Below are 24,731 nucleotides of genomic sequence, written 5' to 3' on the forward strand. Positions count from 1 at the left end.
ATCTGTCCTCTTCTAGTTCTAGAGAAGGAACGTTTCTCAGGGTTTCAGCTCACACAGAAACGAAGCAGGATTCTTTTCACTGCAGCAGGATATGTATATAGGTGAATCCTGTGGTGTGGGCTACTGGGCCCAGGTGCTGAGAATAGCGACTATTTTATACAGTGTGGAGGGCCAGGGCCCTGCTGGCTTTTTTGATACCCAGGTAGAGAGTGAATAGAAAAGGGGAGGGTGGGGGGTGGGGGTGGGAGGCAGCTCAGTGGGGCTGCTGGAACTTGGGAAGAGTGTGAATGTGAGCGTGTGCATGCACAGGAGCACCCCTTCCCGACTTGAGGCAACAGGATTCCTCCTGGGGTGTCCTCCCTGCGTGGCCCAGAGAGGCATCTAGCCAAGAGACGTCAGTTGGGATAGTAACTTTACCGACACCCTCCTAGTTCTTGACAGACAGCTTCAGGTCGCTGGTTCAAGAATACAGGTGGGATGTGGGAATGCTCTTTGAATACTGAGCTTCAGTTTTCATTCACCTTCCTGCTCAGCATTGTGTCAGCCAAGAGCTTACTCAGCGAACACCTCACATTGCTGCACTTCCAGCGAGGGGAGTCCCAGCTTGTGCTACTAGAAAACGCTTCACTTCCACTTCCTCACCTGGGCAGTCCTCTGTTGAAAATTTTGTGCTGAGATTCGATCCCTCTCTCCCTCTCCCACAGTTACTGCCGTGCTCAGGAGGGTGCACAGGCCCTAGTTCTGGCCCTCTAGTCACCTGTCTAGGACACCCTTCTGTTCCACCAGGACCTCTGACCCAGAGGCTGGAATGGGGTGCTGGTAGACAATACATTTGCTTGCTCACAGTGATGTCCCTCTCTTTCTCCGGACACCTGCTTCTGTGGGTTTGTGTGTGGCAGTGGGTGGAGTGATTGCCTGAAGTTTTCTGTAACCCACTAACTTTTTATTACCATTAAGGGGGGAGTGTTTGAGAAAGCTTTAGTGCTCATAGTGTCAGGGCAAGGAGATAAAAACTGGACCCCAAAGAGATTTCCCTTAGGGCAAGATTATAACAGAAAATTGACTCTGTGGCAGAAACTGCCAGCCCTATTCAAATGTTTAGTCCTGCAGCAAATAGCATCTTTTTATAGTCTACAGCATGGTTTGAGGATGCTAGGCCCTCAGGGTAGGGAGGGGGAAAGACAGAATTTAAGCCGCTTTGGGTTTGGGGTGGGGGGGGGGTACTTGCTGTTCACTTTTGACACTGGAAAGTCATCTTTTCATAAAAAGCTCTTTCTAGGTGGGTGGAGAGTGAAACTGCCACGTCCTTGTCGGTTTAGTCCAAGAGATAACTCGCAACAACAGTAGATGTCTGGGTTTTGTTTGTGTCTGTTTTTTTATTATGAAAAAAATGTTAAGGGGGAAATGGGGATTAACAGGAGGGATCCCTAGCCTTGTTTTCCTTAGAAGACTTGTTTAGTGTTTTATCAGACGTCTGTTGTAGTTGTTGTAGGTGGAAAAGCTTGTGAGAAAAACAACCACCACGTGGAGCCTGTAAATGTTTTTGCACAACCTGTAAAGCATTCTTGGAAGTGGCCAGTAAAAAAAGGGTTTTACCATTTAAAAAAAATGTAACTGTGTCATTGTTTACATCTGTAACTTTTTCCTCCCCTGTTCTCATTACAACATTCTGGCAAAAATGTAGGCACGGTAGCTACCAGTTTTAGAATAAATAACCATTTGGACTGAATTCACCTTCTCTTCTGTGGCTGCACTGACTGGGTAGAGTGTGTCATTGGGGGCTTTCCTTATGTCTGATGCTGCTCCTTAAGCTGTACTGGGTTCCAGCTAAGGGTGGCTTTGCTCTTTCAGAGCTGCTTCTCCCTTCCCATTCTACTACCATGCTTTCACTGGGGAACCAGCCACACCTTCACTCAGGGTTTGCTGGCTTACTTAAGTGCTTGCTTTTACTAAGAGTTTGAACCACTGGTGTAGAAGAAAATAAGTTATAACTCATGACTTCTGTGTATTTGGCCTATACTAAAACCAATTGAATGTGTGAGGTTAAATGTAGGGTTGTCCATTTAGGGGCCACATAAGTTTGTAAGTAATTACCACTTAGGGAAGCCTTGGTGGCTCAGTGGTGAAGAATCTGCCTGCCAATGCAGGAAGCATGGGTTCTGTCCCTGGGTCTGGAAGATCTCCTGGAGAAGGAAATGGCAACCCACTCTAGTATTCTTGCCTGGGAAATCCCATGGACAGAGGAACCTAGTGGACTACAATCCGCAGGGTCGAAAAGAGTCAGACATGACAGCGACTAAACAACAACAAATTACCACTTGAAGAGCCTACTTATTCAGCAGATGTTTGATGGAGATTCTTTCCTAGTGAATTTATAGAACAAGAAGGTAACTTTAACTGACAGAAAGCATTTGTGTCACTAGCATGGAACTGACCCTGATTGTAATTTCTAATAAATGGTCAGGGACTTATTAAGGCTGGGATACCACAGGCTTATGACATGTAAGGTTTTGAAGTAGTGATGATATAGTTACTGTTGTAACTCCTCCCTTTTGACATGACACAGATTCTCACCCTTTATAGCTTCGAGCCCAAATGCTATCCTTGATCTCAGTGTCTGCCCATTCTCTAGGATGCTTAAAGTTACTCAATGTTATAGCTACTCATTTTAAGTGGTTATTTATAGCTTATGTCTTGTCTCTAGTAACCTCTAATCACCCCCACTCCCACCTTTTCCCTAACTAGGGCTGCAGACGTTCACCTCTAATCTGATGAGTATGAAAATTGAGTATGTAGAACTGAGCAGAGGCTGCTTTTTTTTTAAAAAAATAACAAACATCAAGATGACATTTTTTGAGTACTCCTGACTTTTTATGAGGTCTGAGCAGGTGTGGAGGTTTTCACTTACTCCTCTGGAATTTGCCCAACACTGTGATAACAGGAAAAGAGAAAGATTGTTTTATGCCCTGCTTGCCATTTAAGCATGTATAGTACAACCGAACTGTTAAAATGCCTGCTATATGCCAGATACTGACAGGTTGCAGAGATTTAAAAAAACGATCCTTCCAGGAGTTTTCAACAGGCATTAAAAACTAAGCGGGCATCCTTGGTGGCTCAGATGGTGAAGAATCCGCCTGCAATGTGGGAGACCTGGGTTCTATCCCTGGGTTAGGGAGATAGCCTGGAAGAGGGAATGGCAACCCACTCCAATATTCTTGCCTGGAGAATCTCCATGGACAGAGAAGCCTGGTAGGCTACAGTCCATGGGGTCACAAAGAATCGGACACGATTGAGCGACTAAGCACAGCACAAGAACTAAGCAGGTTCCTGAACAGAATCTGAGTAGGTCCCCACTTCAGGAGGGAGACCAGGTTACTTTCTCGTTTCTTCCTCTCTAGGATGAGGGGATTAAATATCTCCAGGGCCTCTTAGGGCTCAGGAATTCATCAGCAGCTCCCCAAGTTCACTGGGTACCCCTGTAGGGCTGTGGAGACAGCCACAGGAATCTAAGTTATTCCCTTGGTTTCCTGTCTATTCTCTCCGTGCTTGTCTTCCTGTGTGAAAGTGTGAGGAAGCTGGGGGTGATATGCTTTCTCTAATATAGGTCACCCACGCCTACTGCAAAGCAGCTCCTACCCCTGAGTGTATCCCAGGACACAGCAGGAGCTGATCTAGGCTTCCCCCGGGGAAGGATGTATTCCTGAATGGGGGGTGGGGAATCTTAATCCACGAGGAGCAGACATCCTGAGACTTCTACCTTCTCTGCCTTGGCCTTGGTCCCACCTCCGTATGTCTTTCCTTCCCTTGGAAGGAAAAGGCTGCGAGAAAGAGTATTCTGGGGCTTTATAAACCTCTGCCAAGGCTGAGTCCAGGAGGCGCTCGTGAGACAAGCCTCTGGCCGGGCAGCTTGCTGGCTGGACCACTACGAGGGGCGGTAAGCGAACCAGGGGCGGGGACATTAATCCTAGCGGATGTGACAGAATGGGCCTGAATGGGAAATGGGGAATAGCAAGCCCCAGTTCTACCAGGAAGCCCAAACTGAACAATTTAGGGCTTATCCAACTCCTAGGGAGAACGAGAGCCAACCAAGGAACAGCACCCCGAGCCGAATGGCGCGGGAATCGTCCTCACACTTCTGTTTCCGCTCCGAAGGAGCTTCCACTAGGCAAGCTGTAGGGACCTAGATTCTCTCATAAGATCCACGCGACCGGCGCCTACTATATCGGCGTGCTTGCTGGGGTTCCCTTGTCCCAAGATCCTTGGTTAGAGCCGCCCGTGTGCCTTCACCTGGATCGGGTGGACGTCGGTGTCCAGCCTCCGGGTTGGGGAGAAGTGGGTATGGAGTTGGCGAGGACACAGGCAGCCATTTTGAGACAGATGAGCACGGAAGGGACCATATTGAGACCTCTGATTGCCTGGGGCCGCCATTTTAAGTGTGGGCCCAGCGAAGAAGCCCTGTACGGTGAAACGCTGTGACGTGCGGCCGCCGTATTGGCGTGGGCCCCATGGCGGCGGCCATCTTGGAGGGGTCCTGCCGTGGGCGCAGCCATCTTAGTAAAACCGGCCCCTCCTCAGGAACTGGAACTAAGCTCCTCCCCTCTTACTGGGTACCTCCTGTCTTCGCCTTCCCTCGGGAATACCTTCCTAAATTCACCCGGTTCGGTCTGTTTTCTTCTTCATTTGTCTTCACTGCAAATGAAAGTTCTTGGGTACGTGTAGGAGTGCTCTCTGTAGCCTCTGAGTGCCTGTTTGTAACAATTCTTCCACTTGAGACGCTTTCTCTTGCTCTCCGTCCCCTCTAGCCCGACGGATCTCTGATCCTAGAGAATGTCTAACGAGCTTTGACTGGCTCTGTTCCCTGGTTATGGCAAGCCTTTCTACCTATCGCACCCACCACCAAATCTGTTGACTGATGAGCCTCTCCCCCCAAGAACGGTAACACAGGAGCTGTCCTCTGAGACTCGGAATGACTTTATTCTTCACAGGGCTTTAGCCTCCCAATAGCTCCGAGGTGAGACTGACAGCAAGCACCCAGCCCATCCCTCTCTCCATTTTCTGAGCAGGTCACAGAGGGAAGCCGGCGGGACGCTGACAGAGTCTGACAGCTCTTCTGTGGGTGGAGCTACGGGTGCCCCGAGTCACAGGGTGCTTTGGGTCTGCCACAGTGGGCGAGGAAATGGAGTCGGCAGACAGGTGAGGGAGGGCTTGGGCTTCAGATAACCCTCACAGGGTTGGGCAAGGGCGAGGGGTGGGATGCAGGGAACCTCGGGGGGGGGGGGCGGTTCACGACAGTTACTGACATAAATAAGGAAGGGCCCGGGAGAGGGAAAGATAAAGAGTTGTGAAGAGGAACAGGGCAGCTCAGAGGAGAGCACAGAAGAATTTCTTCTCCCGGAAAGGGTTCTCCGAAGTGGGCACAGGGGTGATGAGGGGGTCCTCACAGGCGTGGGCATCACAATAAGTCATCAGGTCTGCTGCTGCCTTGGACACCTGGGGCACAGCCAGGAGGGGAATTGTTAGCCAGAAATCCCGAAGGGGGCTGCAGCCTCCTTCCCCAAATAGATTATCTTTTGCCATCTTTAGGACTCCTTAAGACAGTCTTCTCTTCCCTCATCACCCACAGAAACCTGGAGCCAGTTTTCCTTACAGATGCCAAGACTCCTTCCATGATCTCAAGGAGTCAGTGAAAGCCTCTCTTAGCCTGAGGTTTGGGCACCTAGGTACAGCCTGCCAACTAATGGGATCCAGGGCCCCACCCACCTTTATCCGGCACAAGCTGGCTTCAATCTTAAGCTGTTCCACCATCTTGCGGGCTTGCCCAATACTCATAGTGCTGTTCACAGGGGTCTCCCCTTTCATCCTGGAGAAAAGAGACAGCTCAGAGCGTGCTAGGGGGCCCTGCACAATCTCAGCTGAAGGCCCCCTTCCCGCATTAAGCCTCATCAACCATTGCAAAGCTGGGTCATATGCCGTAATATTTTTCTCCCCTTTTATCCCCAACCTCCCTGGCCTTTCCCATCTCCCTGTTCCTCAGCTAAGGAAGTGGAGAAGTGGAATGCGATGCTCCCAAACTCCTACAAGGCCTGGGCTACAGATCATTAAACATATGAATGACTGAAGGCTTTACAGCCCTCGAGCTATCTGTGTTCCCAGCTCTGAAAACCACAACTAGAAAGAGCCCTGCCCTAATGAGGAGGGCACATAACCCCCACTTGCCCCCTTGAGCCCCAAAGGGAGAAAAGCAGGATGCTCCCTACTCACCTGAGGCCACAGGCAGCGACAGTCCTGGGGAATCTGATCAGTGGTGTGCACCAAAACCTGCCTGAGATGGGTGCCCCACCTTGCAGGGAGTTGCAGCTGAGAGTATCTGACACAGCAGCAGAAGCAGCTAATACAGAGAAGGCCACTGGGGAGGGTCAGGTCAGAGGCCAGTGGAGGGCTGGTCCCTGTTTCTGCAGCTCCAGCACTGGCTGATACCTGAAGGATGAAGGATGCTAGAAGGAGCAGCTCAGATCCTGGCATATACCAACTGTCTGGCCAGTGGGGGAGCCTGGCTGCTGCCTGCAGCCCCTGTGCACACCCCCACTGTTAATGTCTCACTGCCTGCCCTTCCCCATTGCAGGCATCCAGAGTCTGGGCTAGAGCCCTCCCCAAAGGAACTGGAAGTAGCTGAGTCCCAGGCAGACACCCCCCTCAAATGGGGTGGTCTGGACCTGTGACAGCCCCTGCAGTGAAGTCAATACAGACTGCGTGAGACCCTGCTCATTTGCAATTCTGACATCAGCTGGGCAGTCGCCCCCTCCATCCCTCCTCCCTCTACTCTGACACAGCATTTAGCACCTGAATCTTCGTTTCTCTTCCAGGGACCCGCCATTCCCCATATCCAGGAAAATGTGATGAGCTACAGGTTTCAGCTTCTAGATCACCACTAAACGTTCTAGCTACAAGTGGAAAATCCAAGGGCAGCAAGGTCCATCAAAAAGATGTCTGAAGAAATGGCAGACCAAAGAGAAGAAGGAGAAGCTGGGGAAAAAGAGGCATGCAGAGACCAGATCAAAGAATCCGACAAAGAAGAGGTAGGGGAGAGTCGGTGGGTGTTTCTGGAAATAGATGGGCTTCCTGGATGTGTGTGTGTGTGTGTGTGTGTGTGTGTGTGTGTGTGTGTGTGTGTGTGTGTGTCTTTGAGAGATTGCCTCTTACGTCTGCAGCGTTGTGAGTGGTGCTGTGGGGAGTGCAAAGATGTGCGCAACACAGATCTTACCCTCTGAGGGATCTTGTTTGGGGTGAATAGACACATACAAAATAGAAAGTGCCACCCGCCATAGACCTAGTCTAGATTATGCGCTGTGGGAACTCAGAGAAAAAGTCTGGTTAGGGTCGGAGGAGGTCGATGACGCGTCTTTAAAGCTGGAGACAAATCACGGGCCTGAAATGCTACCACTCTTGTGAATAGGGGCCAGCCAGCCCGCCGGCACATCACGCAAAATTCCCAGGTACCCGCAGATTGCAACGTTCCCAGGGTGAATGCTCTCTGCGTTGGAAGCCCACGGGTCCAAGGAGATGTGCGCAATAAAAATCAGCGCCTGTTGGACGCCCGCCTCTCCCCCCTTTTTGGGGTTAAATGACTGATAGTGAAGGTGTAGGCGGAGTGCCGCGATTGCGGCCTCGAGGGGCTGGCTGAGAGGGATGCTGCTGACTCATAGCACTTCCTGGAGCATATCTTGGAGCCTGGAGGGATATGCCCATCCGCTTTGGTTTTGCTTACCAAAGGGGGAGGGGGTAACGGGCCACAGGGAGGGAGAGTGCCGGATGCTTGGAGGTGGGAACCTGGCCGCCTGGAAGGTCCCGCCCCCTGCGCCAGGCCCCGCCCCGGATGAGCCAGGAGGCGGCCGGCTGAAGGGGGCGGAACTTCCCTGGGAGGCGGAAGTGCCTTCTCGCCGTTGCCCTGGCAGCGCGCGCGGCTGGTGAGTCTGCGGAGCTGCCGCTGCGGGCTGAATGGTTTCTATGGTGGTGCGGTTGCGTGGGGGCTCCGGGCGCCGCGCCAGTCACCGAACCGGAGGGATCTGGCGGGGAGCGGCCGTTGGCCGCAGGACGCCCTGCCCGGCGTGGGGCGCGATCTTGTCTGGGAGCGAGCGCAGCTCCAGGAGGAGAGAAGCAACTCGGGAGGCAATAGTGGCTGCACTGAGGTTGCTGGCTTTGAGTCCAGCTATGCGACCTTAGGCAAGTCGCGAACTCTCCGTGCAGCCACCTCGCAGTGTGGAATCGTGTGCATAAATCCGCCTTAGAAGAATTTTAAGGCGTTCATCCTCTGTATGTAATATATTGCTATGAATGACCATCAGAGTGGCCTGTCCTAGAATCAGGTGACCCGAGGATGGGTTCAGCTGAGGAATTCTAGCACAGGGGGGTGGTGAGAAAGCTCATTGGAGGAAGGGAAGGGATAATTGGCAGAGAAACATAATCAGTGGAGAAAAGCCGTATGAAACAAAAGCTCTGCTATGTCTTGCTGTCTTTGGTTCCTCAGAGCCATTCTGGTCAGTGTGTCCTTTTTGCCCTCACTTCCCCCGTGAAACGAGCCATTCTTTCCCTTTCTCGGTCTTTTTCCAGGAACCACCAGCTGCTTCGTCCCATGGCCAGGAGTGGCGTCCAGGTGGCAAAGCACCTAGGAACCCAAAGCCTGAACCCGGGGCCAGACCCCCTGCACTCCCCGTCATGGTCAATGACCCACCAGTACCTGCCTTACTGTGGGCCCAGGAGATGGGCCATGTCATGGCAGGCCGTGCCCGCAAGCTGCTACTGCAGTTTGGAGTGTTCTTCTGTACCATCCTCCTCCTGCTCTGGGTGTCTGTCTTCCTCTATGGCTCCTTCTACTACTCCTACATGCCGACAGTCAGCCACCTCAGCCCCGTGCATTTCCATTACAGGTGAGAAGGGTCTTCTGTCAAAGTAGAGGAATCCTGTGAGAGAATTGCTGCAAGCACCGTTGGCGCTTATTGAGGAAAACCCTCTTATTTACAGAGGAGGACTCTTGAGCCTAATGCACTTATATTGATTTATAGCCCAAGGTTGGGGCAGGTCTGGGCTGGTGGGGCTCTAGGGTCCTAGTCCTGTCTCTGGTTACTGAAATCTGGTCTAAAAAAACAAGCAAAAAAAGCCCTCTCCTAGACTATCATTGGAGAAGGCAATGGCAACCCACTCCAGTACTCTTGCCTGGAAAACCCCATGGACGGAGGAGCCTGGTAGGCTGCAGTCCATGGGGTCGCGAAGAGTCGGACACGACTCAAGTGACTTAGCAGCAGCAGCAGCAGACTGTCATTATGAGGGTCAGTTCAATTTAGGCTGGATCAGACCTCTCTCGGGGCTACTGTAGACTTTTGAGCTAACCTAACCTCTCAAGTCATCTCAGAACTAATCTGGCCTTCAGTAGAGAAGATATGAGGAAAGCGGTATTTGCCTTTCACATTACTTCTTCCCACTCCTGACTGTCTGCTGCAATAGAGCTTATGAAAACAACAAGGTGTCTGGGTTCATAAACTCCCAGAGTCCTACTTCTTGTCTGAATCCTCAGTTCCTTCCCATTTTACAGATCCTGCCAAATTCTCTCCCCTTCTTTTAAAAATGACTACAGAACCAATCAAGAGGTGCTATTATCAATGGTCCAAAGATTTTTGTTTCTTTCTTTCCATGTCCTGAATCCCCGGTCATGAGCCATAATTTCTAAGGCACAGCTGCTTAAATTTTTAGGAGGCATGGATCTCATGAAAGCTATGGCCTTTCCTGTCATAAGAACCTACTTAATGATACATGCCCATGTGCAATTTTGCCTACAATTGGAAGAGTTTGTGAGCCTCTTAAAGATCATCTGTGGGTCCCTTTGGAGGAGTTTTCTCAAACTAGGCCCCAGATCAGAACTCTGGAATCAGAATCTAGAGGGGTGGTACCCAGGAATCTGTTTTATTTTTTTTAGGAATCTGCATTTTTATCAGCTTCCCAAGTAAGTCTTTAGAAACACTTAAGTCTGAAACTATTCAACTAAGTGTCCATAGGTTCCCATTTAAGAATGTCTACCTTCATGAGAAGAAATAAACACAAGTAGCAGGAAGAGAATTTAAAAGACTCATTCTAGTGTCTTGAATCTCCTGGCTGCACTTCTTCTCCATCTCTCTCTATAACAGAGAAGGATGCCTGTTCTGGAAGAAAGGATGGGGGACAGGAAAGGGAGTCCCAGGGGCCCAGGAGGTGTGTGGATAAGTAAGACAGACTATAACTTAGCAGAGTATCATCCTCATTCTCATTTAGGACGGACTGCGAATCCTCTACGTCCTTACTCTGCTCCTTCCCTGTTGCCAATGTCACACTGGCTAAGGGTGGACGTGATCGGGTGAGTATGGGAGCTGAACAGAGGTTTCATTAGAGCTATGATGACTTGAAACAAGAACACTTGGGAAAGACCTAGATACCAGGGACTGAGTAACAAAGACTAAAAGGAAAGCTTTCAAGGAAAGGGAGGTTAAAAAGAATGGAAGTCCAAATGAATTGAATGGGTTATTCTTTCCTCCTTAAATTGTTTCAGGCAGGCCATATCTGCTAGATAAGGGGTGCTTTAGATCTAAATGAACTTAAACAAACCAGCTATCTCACTGAACTAGGATGGAATCCACCCAAGAGTTTTGAAAGTATGTTATTAATTATGACACTACTGAGAGATACACGTAACCTTCCATTACAAAGGGTACTGTGCCAGAGGACTGGCCAAATGCCAGTATATCTTCAATAAACCTGAAAGCCCTGGGAAATGCAAAGTGGGAATGCATCCTTCTTTTATTAGGCAAGTTGGTGGAAGCTCTGCAAAAGGGTAGGATCCCAGAAGACTTCAGAAGGACATTGGAGATCAACAGCGTTTCTGATCACCAGAGTTTTTTGACTTGTCAGCAGCATAATGAGAAGTAATCAGTGATCAGACTAAAAGTTTAAAAATCATTTGAAAATGATTTTTCAAAAATTGTACTTGGGAGGATACTGACCTAAAGGTAGAAAATATGGAGGACAGAAATAAATGGTCACTCTGAAGGGAGGAATGTAAGCTATAGAGTTTTGGACCCCCTGGGGTTGATAATACAAATAACCCAGAAGACTGTATCTTGTGACATCTTCCAGTGTACTGCCAGAGTACCACTATCCAGAAAGCTTACCAAGTGGGATGAGTGGATCCCAAATGGAGATTTCAAGGTGGTGAAGTGGAGAATTTCCTGGCAGTCCAGTGATCAGGACTATTCACTTTCACTGCTGAGGGTCCTGGTTCAATTCTGGTTCAGGAACTAAGATCCTGCAAGTTATACAGCATGGTCACAAAAGAAAGTAGTGGAGTGGGGTGTTGGGCATTGTGAGACAGAGGATTATCTATTTAGTTCTGCTACTCAGGAAAGTAATGTGGAGAGTACTAGAGAATATTCTGTGAAAACATTGGTTCAATATGTTTTTGTGGCTTAATAATAAATGGAATATATTGAGAGGGGAGTAGAAACAAGGCCACAGTACATCTACACCTGGGATGGTGCATGCTGTTGTGTGGCTTCCTGTTGTAGATCATAATGGTTGGTGATATAGGGAGCCTAAAACCATCGGGTACGAGGCTGCTGAATGAGGAAGGAATGGAAGGATGAAGGGTGAGGCCCAAGTTCCCCAATAAGTAAAGCAGGTTGATCATTTCATTGATTTCTAGTGAACATTTTTGAATGAGTGAGTGAAACAATGGGTCTATTTTGTGGGTAACAGCTTGTTTAGAAGTAGATGTTGTCCTGCTTCAAAGAGCTCACAGGGTTGACGGAAATCTCTACATTGCATTAAGTAGCAAAGATGCAGTTCCTGAATTTCAGAAGAATTTGCAAAGAATTAGGTCTTCTGGAGACTGGCGATGGTGAGGCTCAAAGTGGGAATGGAGGCGAGTTATCCGTCAGGCAGACAAATGTGAGCAAAGGCAAGAGTCCTTCACAGGATTCTGGTATTAGCGATTTTTGGATCCCCTTGAAGGAGATGACATAATTACTGGCTTAAAAAGAAAAAAAAAAATTATATATATATCAGTTCAGTTCAGTTGCTCAGTCATGTCCAACTCTTTGCAACCCCATGGACTGCAGCATGCCAAGCCTCCCTGTCCACCACCAACTCCTGGAGTTTACTCAAACTCACGTCCATTGATTCGGTGACGCCGACTCAAAAAAAAAAAAAAAAAATATATATATATATATATAAATCTCTATTGCTATATAATTCGCATAGTATACAAGTCACCCATTCAAAATGTACAGTTCAGTCATTTTTAATATATTCAGAGCTGAGCAACCATCACCAAAATCAATTTGAGAATATTTTCATCACCCCAGAAAAAAACTCATACCCGCTACCTAGCAGTCACTTGCCACTTCCCTCCTGCTCACCCAGAGAACTACCTGTTTTAATGTTTCAAGGAATTCAGTGAAGCAACCAGCTTAGATTCACCTGGCCTCTACATGGGGGTTGGAATCTCATGGAATCCATTTTTTTTTTCAAGACAATTCAGAGTGAAGGGACCTCCCTGGTGGTTTAGGGGTTAAGACTCCACAGTTCAATGCAAGGGGTGCAGCAGGTTCGATCCCTGGTCAGGGAACTAAGATCCCATATGCTGCACAGTGTGGTCAAAGAAACGAACAACAACAAAAAGGTAAAAAATAATAATTCAGACTAAAAATAAGAATATATATAAAGAAAGATTTTGATCAGTGGATTTTCACCTGTTACTCTACAGATAAAATGCTCAAAGTACCTTCATAGCAATAAATCTAGATAGTTCACCATTAGGGTTGTGTGCATTCATGCTAAGTCACTTCAGTCGTGTCCAACCCTGTGCAACCGTGTGGTCTGTAGCCCACCAGGTTCCTCTGTCCATGGGATTCTCCAGGTACAAATACTGGAGTGGGTTGCCATGCCCTTCTCCAGGGGATCTTCCCAACCCAGGGATCGAATCTGGGTTGGCAGATTCTTTACCATCTGATCCACCAGGGAAGCCCTCACTATTAGGGTTAGGGCACTGTTCAAATTTTTTTTTTAATCCATTCCCTCTTTGGTTAAAACCAAAAGCTTTACCATCAGCCCTATAATCCTTGTGGATCACCCTGAGGGGGTCATGCATAGGATAAGCATAATTGAATATAGGATTAGAGGAGTATAGGAATGGTCAGGAATAACTAGGGTATGTTTGGTGGCAAATCTTTAATCTTTTGAGGTTAATCCCAGTGAAGATGCCTTCCCACTGTGAGTCTCAGGGTTCTACCAACAGAACCAAGGTAAGGGACTCAGAAGGACATACAAAGTGGTCTGGAGCGACAGTTACTGTGGGAGAGCTGGCTAGGGCAATGGTGAGCGCTTCTGGCACTCTGCTAATTAGTAATGTAAGTGAAGGCAGGCTTGTCCCAAGGGGATGGCCTCACGGGGACAGAGAGGCCTGAGTCACAGATGGCCCAGTTGGCAACATGACTGTTCACTTTTGGAAAAGAAATCTGACACAACTTTTCTCGAACAGTGATTCAGGAGTGTAGATACTGAAGATCTCTGAAGTGGGAGGGATCCAGCTACCAGAAGGGGGCAGCACCTTCTTGGGAAGAGGGAGATTTGAGAAGCCTGTTTTGATAGCAGAGGAAGTTGTATTTGGAGGGGTAAGCCGGGAGGTGGGACAGGGACAGTACAATTAAAAAAATTTTTTTGAAAGAGATGCTGGCCACCTTGGGCAGGTACTGATGTATGGACAGCCGTACCGCGTTACCTTGGAGCTTGAGCTGCCAGAGTCTCCTGTGAATCAAGATTTGGGCATGTTCTTGGTCACCATCTCATGTTACACCAGAGGCGGCCGAATCATCTCCACCTCTTCACGCTCCGTGAGTGTTCATGGCCTGTCTAGGAAGTTGTGGAGAATGATAACAGATGTCAGAGTAGATCTGGGTGGGGCTTCAGGAGAAAACATTCTGAGGTCTGAGACACTGACACAGCATAGCAAGAGGTGTCAGTTTACCAAACCAGATAAACGCCCCCTCCCCCCACCCCACCCCCAGACATCCGATGAGCACATCCATGTTCAGGGGTAAAGTCTGAAGAGTGGAGCTGCCCTGAAAACGGGCTTTTTTGGAGCCAGACAGACCAGGCCTCAAGTCCTCACTCAGAAACATACTAGCTGAGGGCCAACTTACTTAACCCCTTGAAGCGAGTATAGTAGTAACTCCCTCATAGCAAGACTGGTTTGGATTCCATGAGGAAATAGTGGGTGTACAATAAATGTTAGACTCCGTTCTTAATTGTCAACAGAACCATCTCATGAAGCAAATCCCTGAATGTCCACATGGGGGAGAAAAGCCTCAGATGTTACACTGGCACGTGTACCAGTTCCAGTGTACTAGAATAGATGGTACACTGTTCTAGATTATAGCACCGTTCTGGGGAAAGGTGGATGACAGATAGTGTGGGGCTTCACTGGGAGGCTTTCTTAGAAGCGGTGACTTTGTTGTGTTGGAATACAGACGTGTGGTTGGGAAGGGCAGGGCAGGGATGTCTTCAAGCCTTTGCAATGATGGGGTCGAGACTTGGGGCGTGGTAGGAAGTGAAAAGGAGTAGGGGACCTAAGGAAGAAGCAGCCTTCATATCCTGCTCAGGGGTGGTTTTGAGGGTGGGTACCTGTGCCCAGCCTCTCCTCCCTGTTCAGGGGTGGTTTTGAGGGTCGGCGCCCGTCCTCAGCCTCTCTTCCCTGGCCCTGGCAGGTGATGCTACATTACCGCTCGAGCCTGCTCCAGATGCTCGACACTCTGGTCTTCTCTAGCCTCCTGCTGTTTGGCTTTGCGGAGCAGAAGCAGCTCTTGGAGGTGGAGCTATACCCAGAATACAGAGAGAACTCGGTAAGGAGAGGAGAGGAGGAACACAGGAGACAGCCCTCCCCACAAGCCCAGAATTTTACCCGAGGAGCTTCTGGGCTCGGTCAGGAGGGACCACAGTGGAGGCTGGAAGCGGGCCTCAGATTGGGCTGGTGAGAGTGACAGCAGGATCCTGGCCTGATGTGCTGCCGCCACTGCCCTCCCACCCGCAGTATGTGCCGACCACCGGAGCCATTATTGAGATCCACAGCAAGCGCATCCAGATGTACGGAGCCTACCTCCGCATCCATGCCCACTTCACTGGGCTCAGGTGAGGCAGTGCCCACATGGTCTGAGCAGCTCTCCTGGGGCTCTCCTTAAGTGAAGAGGGTCCTAAGCAGAGGTGATGGATTTTACCTGGGCTACAGGTTCTCAGCCCTGGCTGCACATCATATGTCAGGAGCCTGGGGGACTTTTAGAAAAATACTGATGCCTGGGCCCCACCCTCAAGACTAGGATTTGTTATGGTCATATCTGCCTGCCAGGCTTTTTTTTTTTAATATTTATTTATTTGGCTGTGCCGGCTTTCAGTTGCAGCTTGTGGGGATCTAGTTCCCTGACCAGGGAACGAACCCAGGCCCCCTGCTTTGGGAGTGGAGTCTTAGCCACTGGGCCTTAGCCAGGGAAGTCCCCAGCCATCAGACTTTCTGAAAGCACCCCAGGGGGAGGTCATGTGCAGTCAGAGTGGAGAAATACTCTCTTGAACCACTAGCTCAGTGAGTGGGAGGCAGAGGGTGGAGACCAGCCCTCGCCAAGCTCTGGTGAATTGCCCTAGAAATTACTTCTGGGAAATGAGAAGGCTGGCACTCCCTGGTAGCTGCTACTCCCCTCCTGTCTACTCCCTGCCTCAGGTACCTGCTGTACAACTTCCCGATGACCTGCGCCTTCGTTGGTGTCGCCAGCAACTTCACCTTCCTCAGCGTTATTGTGCTTTTCAGCTACATGCAGTGGGTGTGGGGGGGCATCTGGCCCCGACAACGCCTCTCTTTGCAGGTCTCAAAGGACCCCTTCTTCTCCCCTTCATGGTCCTTCTTTAGGGAGTGGGCCGGGGCGTGTTGGGGGCTGGGGCAGAAGGGCCCAGTCACTCTGGTGAGGGAAGGCAGTCCTTGCTGCTCAGGAGTTTCCCCTCCGCAGGTAAACGTCCGAAACCGAAAACGTTCCCGCAAGGAAGTCCAGCGAAAGATCTCTGCCCATCAGCCAGGTAGAGGTGATGGCTGGGGGCTAGGTGAGGGGGGGCTCCTGCGCCATCCAGAATGAGGCTTTAGGTGCTCACATACTAAGCTGAAGGTCAAGAGAAAGGTGGCACGGGGTGAAGTTGGCACTGCCACCCAGGCGCAGCCACCCTAGTCCTTCCCTGTGCTCTACCCCCTTTGGAGGCACAGGGTCCCCAGGCCAGGAGGAGTCCCCCCAGCTGTCACCCGTTACAGAGGATGGTGAGAGCCACGCGGATCCCTCTGGGACAGGTATGGTGCAGCTGCCCAATCTCCTTCCTGATTCCTCCTCAGTCCTCCCCTTAAGCCTCTTCCAGACTGACCTCTGCCTTCCCCGGTGGGGCTGCAGAAGGCCAGCTGTCCGAGGAGGAGAAAACAGATCAACAGCCCCTGAGTGGCGAGGAGGAACTGGAGCCCGAGGCCAGTGATGGTGAGGGACCCTGTACGGTGGGACCTGGGGTGGCATGTGGACAGGGAGGAGGCCACCCTGGGCGAGGACAGGGGCCCCTGGTCAGGGACAGGGGCCCCTGGTCTGGAATTTCCCCTTTGGGATTTGATTTTCTCTCCCCTGGCCCAGGTTCAGGCTCCTGGGAAGATGCAGCTCTGCTGACGGAGGCCAACCTGGCTGCCTCTAACTCTGCCCCTGCCCCGGAGACCGTGGGCAGCTCGGAGCCCTCTGCGGGCTCTGTCCGACAGCGCCCCATCTGCTCTAGCTCCTGAAGCAAGTAGGGCCGAGTCCCCACATTCTGGCCCTTTCCCACCTGCTCCCTTTCTCTCTCCGGGGCTCCCCCAATAATAAACTATTTTCATGCCAGCTGCCTCCCTGACTCTGAAGTGGATTCAGGGTCATTTAAAAACCTGGTGTTCCCCAGGCACTCCCCGCCCCAGTTGGAGGAGGTTGTCTTGTCAGGGGCCACTGATGCAGAAGACCTCCAGGCCCTGGACTATTTTAGGCACAGCTGTTTCCATTCATCAGCCTGGAAGTCCAGGGAGCGAAAAAACCTGCCCGCTCAGTCCTCTCCCTCTGGGGAGGGGGATAGCATAGGGTGCGGCTGCAAAGCTGGGATACATCATTCTGGCCTCCACACCCCTCCCTTTCTCAATCCGTGGGGAGGCAGAAGACAGGAAATGACTGCCATGGATGTGGTATGATTTTTTTACCGAAACAGCATTTTGTGGCCCAGGCCCCATGCTGTCTGTAGCTGTTTTCCTCTCTGATACCAGCCAGGTAGCCCCGTCCCTTTCGCTCCCCTCTTCACCCCCCTCACATGACTTCAGCCTTTGGATTCTCAGCCCCTGGCTGCTTTCCACATTCCACTGCTCTTTCAGAACCCAGGCATCCTGACCTCCAGCTGAAACCGCTGCATGTGGCTTCCCCCACCCCTGGCCCCGTGACTCAGGCCTTCTGAAGGGACCAGCCCTCTTCTTGGCACTCACTAGGGAGGGGAGCAGGGGAAGCGGGGCCAGGTGGTGACATCACAGTCGAGGGGTATAAAAGCTTTGGGCCAAAACAGAATTGAAATTGAAGACACTGACAGAACGTGACCGCTCAGCCTGTGTTCCTGGGGACCTCTTAGGAGCCCCAGCCTGCTACTTGCCGCATCAAGGCCTACCTGCTGGTAAGGGGGTGCCTGTGAGATAGAAATGTGGAGGGCAGGGAGGGACCAGGCCTTCGACAGGTGGAGAGGGAGGGCTTCAGGACCTCTGTGTCCCCTCTTCTCTATTCTAACTTCCATCTGCTTTCTGGCTTTCTGCATGTGTCGCTGACTAGATGGTTTCTCTGGGTGGCAGCTGGTAACCATTCCACCTTCCTTACCCAGGCGGTGTAAATCATTTCCTCCTCTTCTCCACCCCACCTCCCCCCAGCACTGTTTATTCATTAACTATTTCCAGCGCTTCACATGTTGCCGATCGCACCTCTCTGCTGGCTCAGACCACATTTCATTCTTTTCCCCAAAACCAAGCACATAAGCTGTTCAGAAGCTGGACGACACATGGGCCTGTTGGGGTCATTCCTACCTCTTGCTTGTTCTCCTGGTCCCCGGTCCTGTTTCCCTTTGCTTACGGGTTTTGTCGAAGGACGGGGGGGGCCTGCAGGGTCTGGGGCTGAAGAGCCTTTACCCTTTCACCTTCCCTTCCAGATTCCATGCCGCGCTCTCCCTGCCTTCTGTGGCTGCTTGCTGTCACATTCTCCCTGGTTCCCAGAACACAGCCCTTGGTGGCCGGAGACTTGGAAGGAGACGAGCAAGATGAGACATCTTTGGCGGCTGTCCTCTGTGACTATGACCACTGCCGCCACCTGCAGGTCCCCTGCCAGGAGCTGCAGAGGTCCAGCCCGACAGCCTGCCTGTGCCCCAGCCTCTCCAGCGCCCTGCAGCCGCCGCATTCGCCACGCCTGGGGGAAGTGCGCGTGGAGGCCGAGACGGGCCGCGCCGAGGTGCACTGGTGCGCCCCCTCCTCTCCGGTCCACCAGTACTGGCTGCTGCTTTGGGAAGGCAGCGGGGCTCCGCAGAAGGGGCCCAGCTTCAACTCGACGGTCCGCCAAGCGGAGCTGAAGGGCCTGAAGCCCGGGGGCGCATACGTCGTCTGCGTGGTGGCCGCCAATGACGCGGGAGAGAGCCGCGCGCCCGGACCCGGGGCGGAGGGCCTCGACGGCGCGGACGGCCCCAACTTAGGGCCCTGCGGCCGGCTGACCATGCCGCCGCGACCGCTCACTCTGCTGCTCGCAGCCGTGGGCGTGGGCTCGGCGCTGGCCCTGCTCAGCTGCTCTGCCCTGGTCTGGCACTTCTGCCTACGCCAGCGTTGGGGCTGCCCCCGCCGAGGCCGCCCCAGTCACGCAGGGCTCTGAGGCTGCCTGGGCCTCCCCGGGTGAGGTGACGGCCCACGAAGGCCAGACTGAGGATGGCACAGAAGGCTGGGCGCTGGGCCCTTGCTGAGTGGGTTCATGCCCCAAACTTTCCACTCTGCTCCGAAGCAGAGGTTTAGAAGGAGTAGAGAAAATTGACAAGATCTTTTCTTAATGGACCAGATAGTAATTTAGGCTTTGTGGTTCCAGGGGATAAAATCACAGATATTGTGTAGGTACTTACATAACCATGTAACCATTTAAAAATTTAAAAATGGTTCTTAGCTCGTGGGCCTCACAAATCAGGCCGAGACCAGGTTCCACGTGTGGGCCCTGTCACTGTGGGTGGCTTCCCATGGGATTTTGAGAATCAGTTGCTGTGGGATGGGAGTTTGGGGCTAGAGTCCACACCTCACCTGCTGCCTTTTGCTTAGATAGGATGCACACTGAGTTACAATCCACTGTGTCTTAAGTCGGGTGGAACTAAGCGACTGACGTGGGGTGGAGAAGAGGATTGTCCAAGTGGCTTTCTGGGACAAGCTTGCTTGTAAAAATATATTAATAACAAAAGGATTTCCCCTCCCCCCATTTGTGTTTACTGTATTATTTGTGTTTGTTGTATAACATTAAAGGAAATGTAAAAGGAAGGCATTTTCATTTGTCATGATCCTTTTAGTTTAAACTTTTTATTTTGTATTAGAGTATAGCTACAGCCCATGGGGTCGCAAAGAGTCGGACACGACTGAGTGACTACACTTTGGAAACATAGCTATCATGATCTTTTTTCAATTCCCTGTCCTTGGGACTTCTCTGGCAGCACAGTGGATAAGAATCTGCCTGCTAATGCAGGGGACGTGGGTTCGATCCCTGGTAAGATCCCACATGCTGCAGAGTAGCTGAGCCTCTGCACCACGGCTAGAGAGTAGCCCACCCCACCCCCAACCCCACTGCACACTGAAACTAGAGAAAGCCTGTGAGTAGCATCAAGGACCCATAGCAGCCAATAATAAGTAAATAAGTAAATTTTCCAAAAAAGTTTTTTAAAAACCCAGGCCCATTCATTGGGAGGGCAGAATCTTAGCCATGGGACCACCAGGGAAGTCCCTTGAGTTTATTTTTAAATTAACTGGATGTAGAAAAGTCTTTAAGTTGCTACAGAGTTTATTCTTCACTTTTACTGCTCTTAAATCTTTAAAAAATTATAAACATAACACAAATTTCAAGTAACACTTGATAAAAGGAGAGTTCTCCTCAAGAGGTAATCGCCTGCAGCAGAGCAAATCTTTCCAAAAGCAGTGGAAATATATTCTTGATTTCATTCAATATATTATAGACAATGTTCCATGTTGGTAAATCACAGCCTCCTCGGTTATGTGAATGGCATAACTTTCCATCAGAGGATGCTCCTTAACTGACACTTCCCATGGTTCCTTGTTAGAACATTTGTCTTCAGTGTTTGCTGTGGACATCCTTGTTTGTTGGCATATCCTCACATGATTAGGTATTTCCACAGGGTACTTACCCAGAAGTAAGTGAGAGAGGTAGTACTATACAATTTAGTTATTCTCCTCTTTTGTTGTTTAGTCACTAAGTCGTGTTCAACTCTTTATGACCCCATGGACTGCAGCACACCAGGCTTCTCAGTCCTTCACTATCTTTCAGAGTTTGCTCAAACTCATGTCCATTGTGTTGATGATGCCATGCAACCATCTCATCCTCTGTTGCCCCCTTTTTCTGCCTTCAATCTTTCCCAGTATCAGAGTCTTTTCCAATGAGTCGGCTCTTCGCATCAGGTGGCCAAAGTATTGGAACTTCAGCTTCAGTGTCAGTCCTTCCAATGAATATTCAGGGTTGATTTTCTTTAGGATTGACTGGTTTGATCTCCTTGCAGTCCAAGAATCTTCAGCACCACAATTCAAAAGCATCAATTCTTCGGAGCTCAGCCTTCTTTATTGTCCAACTCTCTCACATGCATACATGACTACTGGAAAAATCATAGCTTTGACTATACGCACCTTTGTTGGCAAAGTCTCTGCTTTTTAATACGCTCGTTATCTAGGTTTGTCATAGCTCTCCTTCCAAGGAGCGAGCACATTTTAATTTCATGGCTGCAGTCACCGTCTGCTGTGATTTTGGAGCCTACGAAAATAAAATGTCACTGTTTCCACTTTTTCCCCCAGTATTTGCCATGAAGTGATGGGACTGAATGCCATGATCTTAGTTTTTTGAATGTTGAGTTTTATGCCAGCTTTCTCACGCTCCTCTTTCACTCTCATCAAGAGGCTCTTTGGTTCCTCTTCACTTTCTGCCATTCGAGTGGTATCATCTGCATATCTGAGGTTGATATTTCTCCCAGAAATCTTGATTCCAGCTTAGCATTTTGCATGATGTACTCTGCATCAGGCTTCCCTGGTGGCTCAGATGGTAAAGAATCCACCTTTAATGCCAGGACACCTGGGTTCGATCCCTGGTTTGGGAAGATCCCCTGGAGGAGGGTATTGCAACCCACTCCAGTATTCTTGCTTGAAGAATCCCCAAGGACAGAGGAGCCTGGTGGGCTACAGCCCATGGGATGGCAGAGTCAGACATAACCGAGTGACTAAGCATGGCACAGTACTCTACATATGTTAAATAAGCAGGGTAACAATACATAGCCTTGACAAACTCCTTTTCCAATTTTGAACCAATCTGTTGTTCCATGTCCAGTTCTAACTGTTGCTTCTTGACCTGCACACAGGTTCTGTCTCTGCTCAGGAGACAGATAAGGTGGTCTAGTATTCCCATCTCTTGAATAATTTTCCACAGTTTGTAGAGATCCACACAGTCAAAGGCTTTAGTGTAGTCAATGAAACAGAAGTTGATGTTTTTCTGGAATTCCCCTGATTTCTCTATGAGCCAACAGATGTTGGCAGTTTGATCACTGGTTCTGCTGCCTTTTATAAATTCAGCTTGCACATCTGGAAGTTCTCAGTTCACATACTGCTGAAGCCTTACTTGTAGAATTTGAGCATTATCTTGCTAGCATGTGAAATGAGCGCAATTGTACAATAGTTTTAACATTCTTTGGCATTGCCTTTCTTTGGGATTGGATGAAAACTGATCTTTTCCAGTCCTGTGGCCACTGCTCAGTTTTCCAAATTTGTTGACATATTGAGTGCAGCACTTCAACAGCATCATCTTTTAGGATTTTAACTCAGCTGGAATTCTGTCACCTGCACTAGCTTTGTTCATAGTAATCTTCCTAAGGCCCACTGGACTTCACACTCTAGGATTTCTGGATCTAGGTGAGTGACCACACCATCATGTTTATCTGGGTCATTCAGACCTTCTTTTGTATAGTTCTTCTGTGTATTCTTGGACATGTTCTTAATCTCTTCTGCTTCTGTTAGGTCCTTGCCATTTCTGTCCTTTATTTTGGCCATCCTTGCATGAAATGTTTCCTTGGTATCTCCAATTTTCTTGAAGAGATTTCTAATCCTTCCCATTCTCTTGTTTTCCTCTATTACTTTGCACTGTTCACATAAGAAGGCTTTCTTATCTCTCCTCACTATTCTCTGGAACTCTGCATTCAGATGGATATATCTTTCCTTTTCTCCTCTGTCTTTTACTTCTCTTATTTTCTCAGGTATTTGTAAGGCCTCCTTAGACAACCATTTTGCTTCTTCGCATTTCTTTTTCTTGGGGATGGTCTTGATCACTGCCTCCTGTACAATGTCATGAACCTCCGTCCATAGTTCTTCAGGCACCCTGTCTACCATATTTAATCCCTTGAATCTATTTGTCACTTCCACTGTATAATCATAAGAGATTTAACTTAGGTCGTACCTGAATGGTCTAGTGGTTTTCCCTACTTTCTTCAATTAAACCTGAATTTTGCAATAAGGAGATCATGATCTGAGCCACAGTCAGCTCCTGGTCTTATTTTTGCTGACTGTATAGAGCTGCTCTATCTTCAACTGCAAAGAATATAATCAGTCTGATTTCAGTTTGACCATCTGGTGATGATCCTGTGTAGAGTTGTCTCGTGTTGTTGGAAGAGGGTGTTTGCTATGACCAGTGTGTTCTCTTGACAAAACTCGGTTAGCTTTTGCCCTGCTTCATTTTGTACGCCAAGGCCAAACTTGCCTGTTACTTCAGGTAGCTCTCTCTTTAAAAAAAAAACAAAAAAACATTTATTTATTTTATTTGGCTGCACTGGGTCTTAGTTGTAGCATATGGGATCTAGTTCCCTGACCAGGGATCAAACTCCAGCCCCCTACATTGGGTGCATGGAGTCCCAGCCCACGAACCACTAGGGAAGTCCCTCCAAATATCTCTTGACTTCCTACTTTTGCGTTCCAATAACCTATGATGAAAAGGACATGGGAATGACAAACCACTCCAGTATTCTTTCCTCGAGAACCCCATGAACACTATGAAAAGACAAAAAGATATGACACTGGAAGATGAGCCCCCCAGGTTGGTAGGTGTCCAATATGCTACTGGGGAAGAGGGGATAAACAGCTCCAGAAAGAGAGTTGAGCAAAAGCAGAAATGACGCTCAGTTGTGGATGTGTCTGGTCATGAAAGTAAAGTCCAATGCAGTAAAGAACAATACTGCACAGGAACCTGGAATGTTAGGTCCATGAATCAAGGTAAATTGGACATGGTCAAGTAGGAGATGGCAAGAGTGAACATCGACATTTTAGGAATCAGTGAACTAACATAGATGGAAATGGGCGGATTTAATTCAGGTATTAGATCTACTATTGTGGCCAAGGATCCCTTAGAAGAAATGGAATAGCCCTCACAGTCAACAAAAGAATCGGAAATGCAGTACTAGGTGCAATCTTAAAAATGACAGAATGATCTCAGTTTGTTTCCAAGGCAAACCATTCAACATCACAGTAATCCAAGTCTATGCCCCAACCACTAATGCTGAAGAAACTGAAGTTGAATGGTTCTATGAAGAGCTACAAGACCTTCTAGAACTAACACCAAAAAAAGACATCCTGTTTTTTAAAATATTCTTTTTTTAGGGGGCCATGTTCTGCGGTATGTGGGATTTTAGTTCCTGACCACGGATCACACCTGTGCCCCCTGCATTGGGAGCACGGAGTCTTAACCACTGGACCACCAGGAAGTCCCTAGTCATTTTTCTCTTATTGGAACTCTACAATAAATTTAGAATGTATCTGCTATCTAGAATATACTCACCACATTGCCACAAATTCTTTGTGTATTTTTGATTCCTGTATTTCCTCAGCATTTCAGTTCAGTTCAGTTCAGTCACTCAGTCCTGTCCAACTCTTTGCGACCCCATGGACTGCAGCACGCCAGGCTTCCCTGCCCATCACCAATTCCTGGAGCTTACACAAACTCATATCCATCAAGTCAGTGATGCCATCCAACCATCTTATCCTCTGTCATTCCCTTCTCCTCCCGCATTCAATCTTTCCCAGCATCAGGGTTTTTTCCAATGAGTCATTTACAAATAATGAGGGTCTACTCCCTCATTTTTTTCATAATTTTTCTTACCTACTGTCTTATTATTAAAGACTCACTTTAGAGACTTCCCTAGTAGTCCAGTGGTTAAGATTCTACACTTACACCACAGGAAAAACAGGTTCGATCCCTGGTCGGGGAACTAAGATCCCACAGGCCACGTGCCTCGTGCAGCAAAGCCAAAAAACAAAATCCATGAAGACACGCTTTACGTACATTCTCACTTAATTTCTATCACAACCATTCCAAGAGATGGAG

General features: G+C 49.2%; 3 protein-coding genes across 53 annotated transcripts; 2 read left to right on the forward strand and 1 right to left on the reverse strand.

Annotated features, from left to right (window-relative positions):
* The first annotated feature begins 3,871 nt into the window (after positions 1–3,871).
* On the forward strand, positions 3,872–16,958 carry BSCL2 (BSCL2 lipid droplet biogenesis associated, seipin). Of its 50 annotated transcripts, none has more exons than XM_081534715.1 (14): positions 4,514–4,709; positions 4,803–4,935; positions 5,064–5,193; positions 6,864–7,076; positions 8,608–8,924; positions 10,300–10,381; positions 13,745–13,910; positions 14,784–14,918; positions 15,107–15,204; positions 15,785–15,926; positions 16,068–16,134; positions 16,310–16,396; positions 16,494–16,574; positions 16,722–16,958. In XM_081534715.1, the coding sequence occupies exons 5-14, from the start codon at positions 8,630–8,632 to the stop codon at positions 16,862–16,864; spliced, it is 1,296 nt and encodes a 431-aa protein (XP_081390841.1). In that variant the 5' UTR covers positions 4,514–4,709; positions 4,803–4,935; positions 5,064–5,193; positions 6,864–7,076; positions 8,608–8,629; the 3' UTR covers positions 16,865–16,958. The 50 variants fall into 50 exon arrangements, with proteins under 50 accessions (XP_081390820.1, XP_081390834.1, XP_081390841.1 ...); XM_081534679.1 differs by having other exon boundaries at positions 13,767–13,910; positions 16,068–16,140; XM_081534698.1 differs by having other exon boundaries at positions 13,767–13,910; positions 16,068–16,140; positions 16,316–16,396.
* GNG3 (G protein subunit gamma 3) lies at positions 4,956–7,922 on the reverse strand. Of its 2 annotated transcripts, none has more exons than XM_081534735.1 (4): positions 7,766–7,922; positions 6,262–6,477; positions 5,761–5,860; positions 4,956–5,490 (listed from the first exon to the last, which is right to left on the reverse strand). In XM_081534735.1, exons 3-4 carry the CDS (start codon positions 5,857–5,859, stop codon positions 5,362–5,364), a joined length of 228 nt encoding a protein of 75 aa, XP_081390861.1. In that variant the 5' UTR covers position 5,860; positions 6,262–6,477; positions 7,766–7,922; the 3' UTR covers positions 4,956–5,361. The 2 variants fall into 2 exon arrangements, with proteins under 2 accessions (XP_081390861.1, XP_081390862.1); XM_081534736.1 differs by lacking the exon at positions 7,766–7,922 and adding an exon at positions 6,841–7,024.
* Positions 16,959–17,554: 596 nt separating the features above from the next.
* On the forward strand, positions 17,555–19,640 carry LRRN4CL (LRRN4 C-terminal like). The gene is made up of 2 exons (XM_081534733.1): positions 17,555–17,763; positions 18,286–19,640. Exon 2 carries the CDS (start codon positions 18,291–18,293, stop codon positions 18,990–18,992), a length of 702 nt encoding a protein of 233 aa, XP_081390859.1. The 5' UTR covers positions 17,555–17,763; positions 18,286–18,290; the 3' UTR covers positions 18,993–19,640.
* Positions 19,641–24,731: the final 5,091 nt, after the last annotated feature.

Source organism: Giraffa tippelskirchi, chromosome 10, assembly GCF_054371585.1.
Source record: "Giraffa tippelskirchi isolate mGirTip1 chromosome 10, T2T-mGirTip1v1.2.pri, whole genome shotgun sequence".
Lineage (NCBI taxonomy): Eukaryota > Metazoa > Chordata > Mammalia > Artiodactyla > Giraffidae > Giraffa > Giraffa tippelskirchi.

Coding starts and splice junctions, on each gene's coding strand:
- GNG3 (XM_081534735.1), bottom strand. CDS start 5,859: ATGAAAGGGGAGACCCCTGTGAACAGCACTATGAGTATTGGGCAAGCC. Junction 5,491..5,760: donor CCAGCTTGTGCCGGATAAAG/GTGGGTGGGGCC, acceptor GCTGTGCCCCAG/GTGTCCAAGGCAGCAGCAGA.
- BSCL2 (XM_081534683.1), top strand. CDS start 6,984: ATGTCTGAAGAAATGGCAGACCAAAGAGAAGAAGGAGAAGCTGGGGAA. Junction 8,925..10,299: donor CCCGTGCATTTCCATTACAG/GTGAGAAGGGTC, acceptor ATTCTCATTTAG/GACGGACTGCGAATCCTCTA. Junction 16,397..16,493: donor CGCGGATCCCTCTGGGACAG/GTATGGTGCAGC, acceptor GTGGGGCTGCAG/AAGGCCAGCTGTCCGAGGAG.
- LRRN4CL (XM_081534733.1), top strand. CDS start 18,291: ATGCCGCGCTCTCCCTGCCTTCTGTGGCTGCTTGCTGTCACATTCTCC.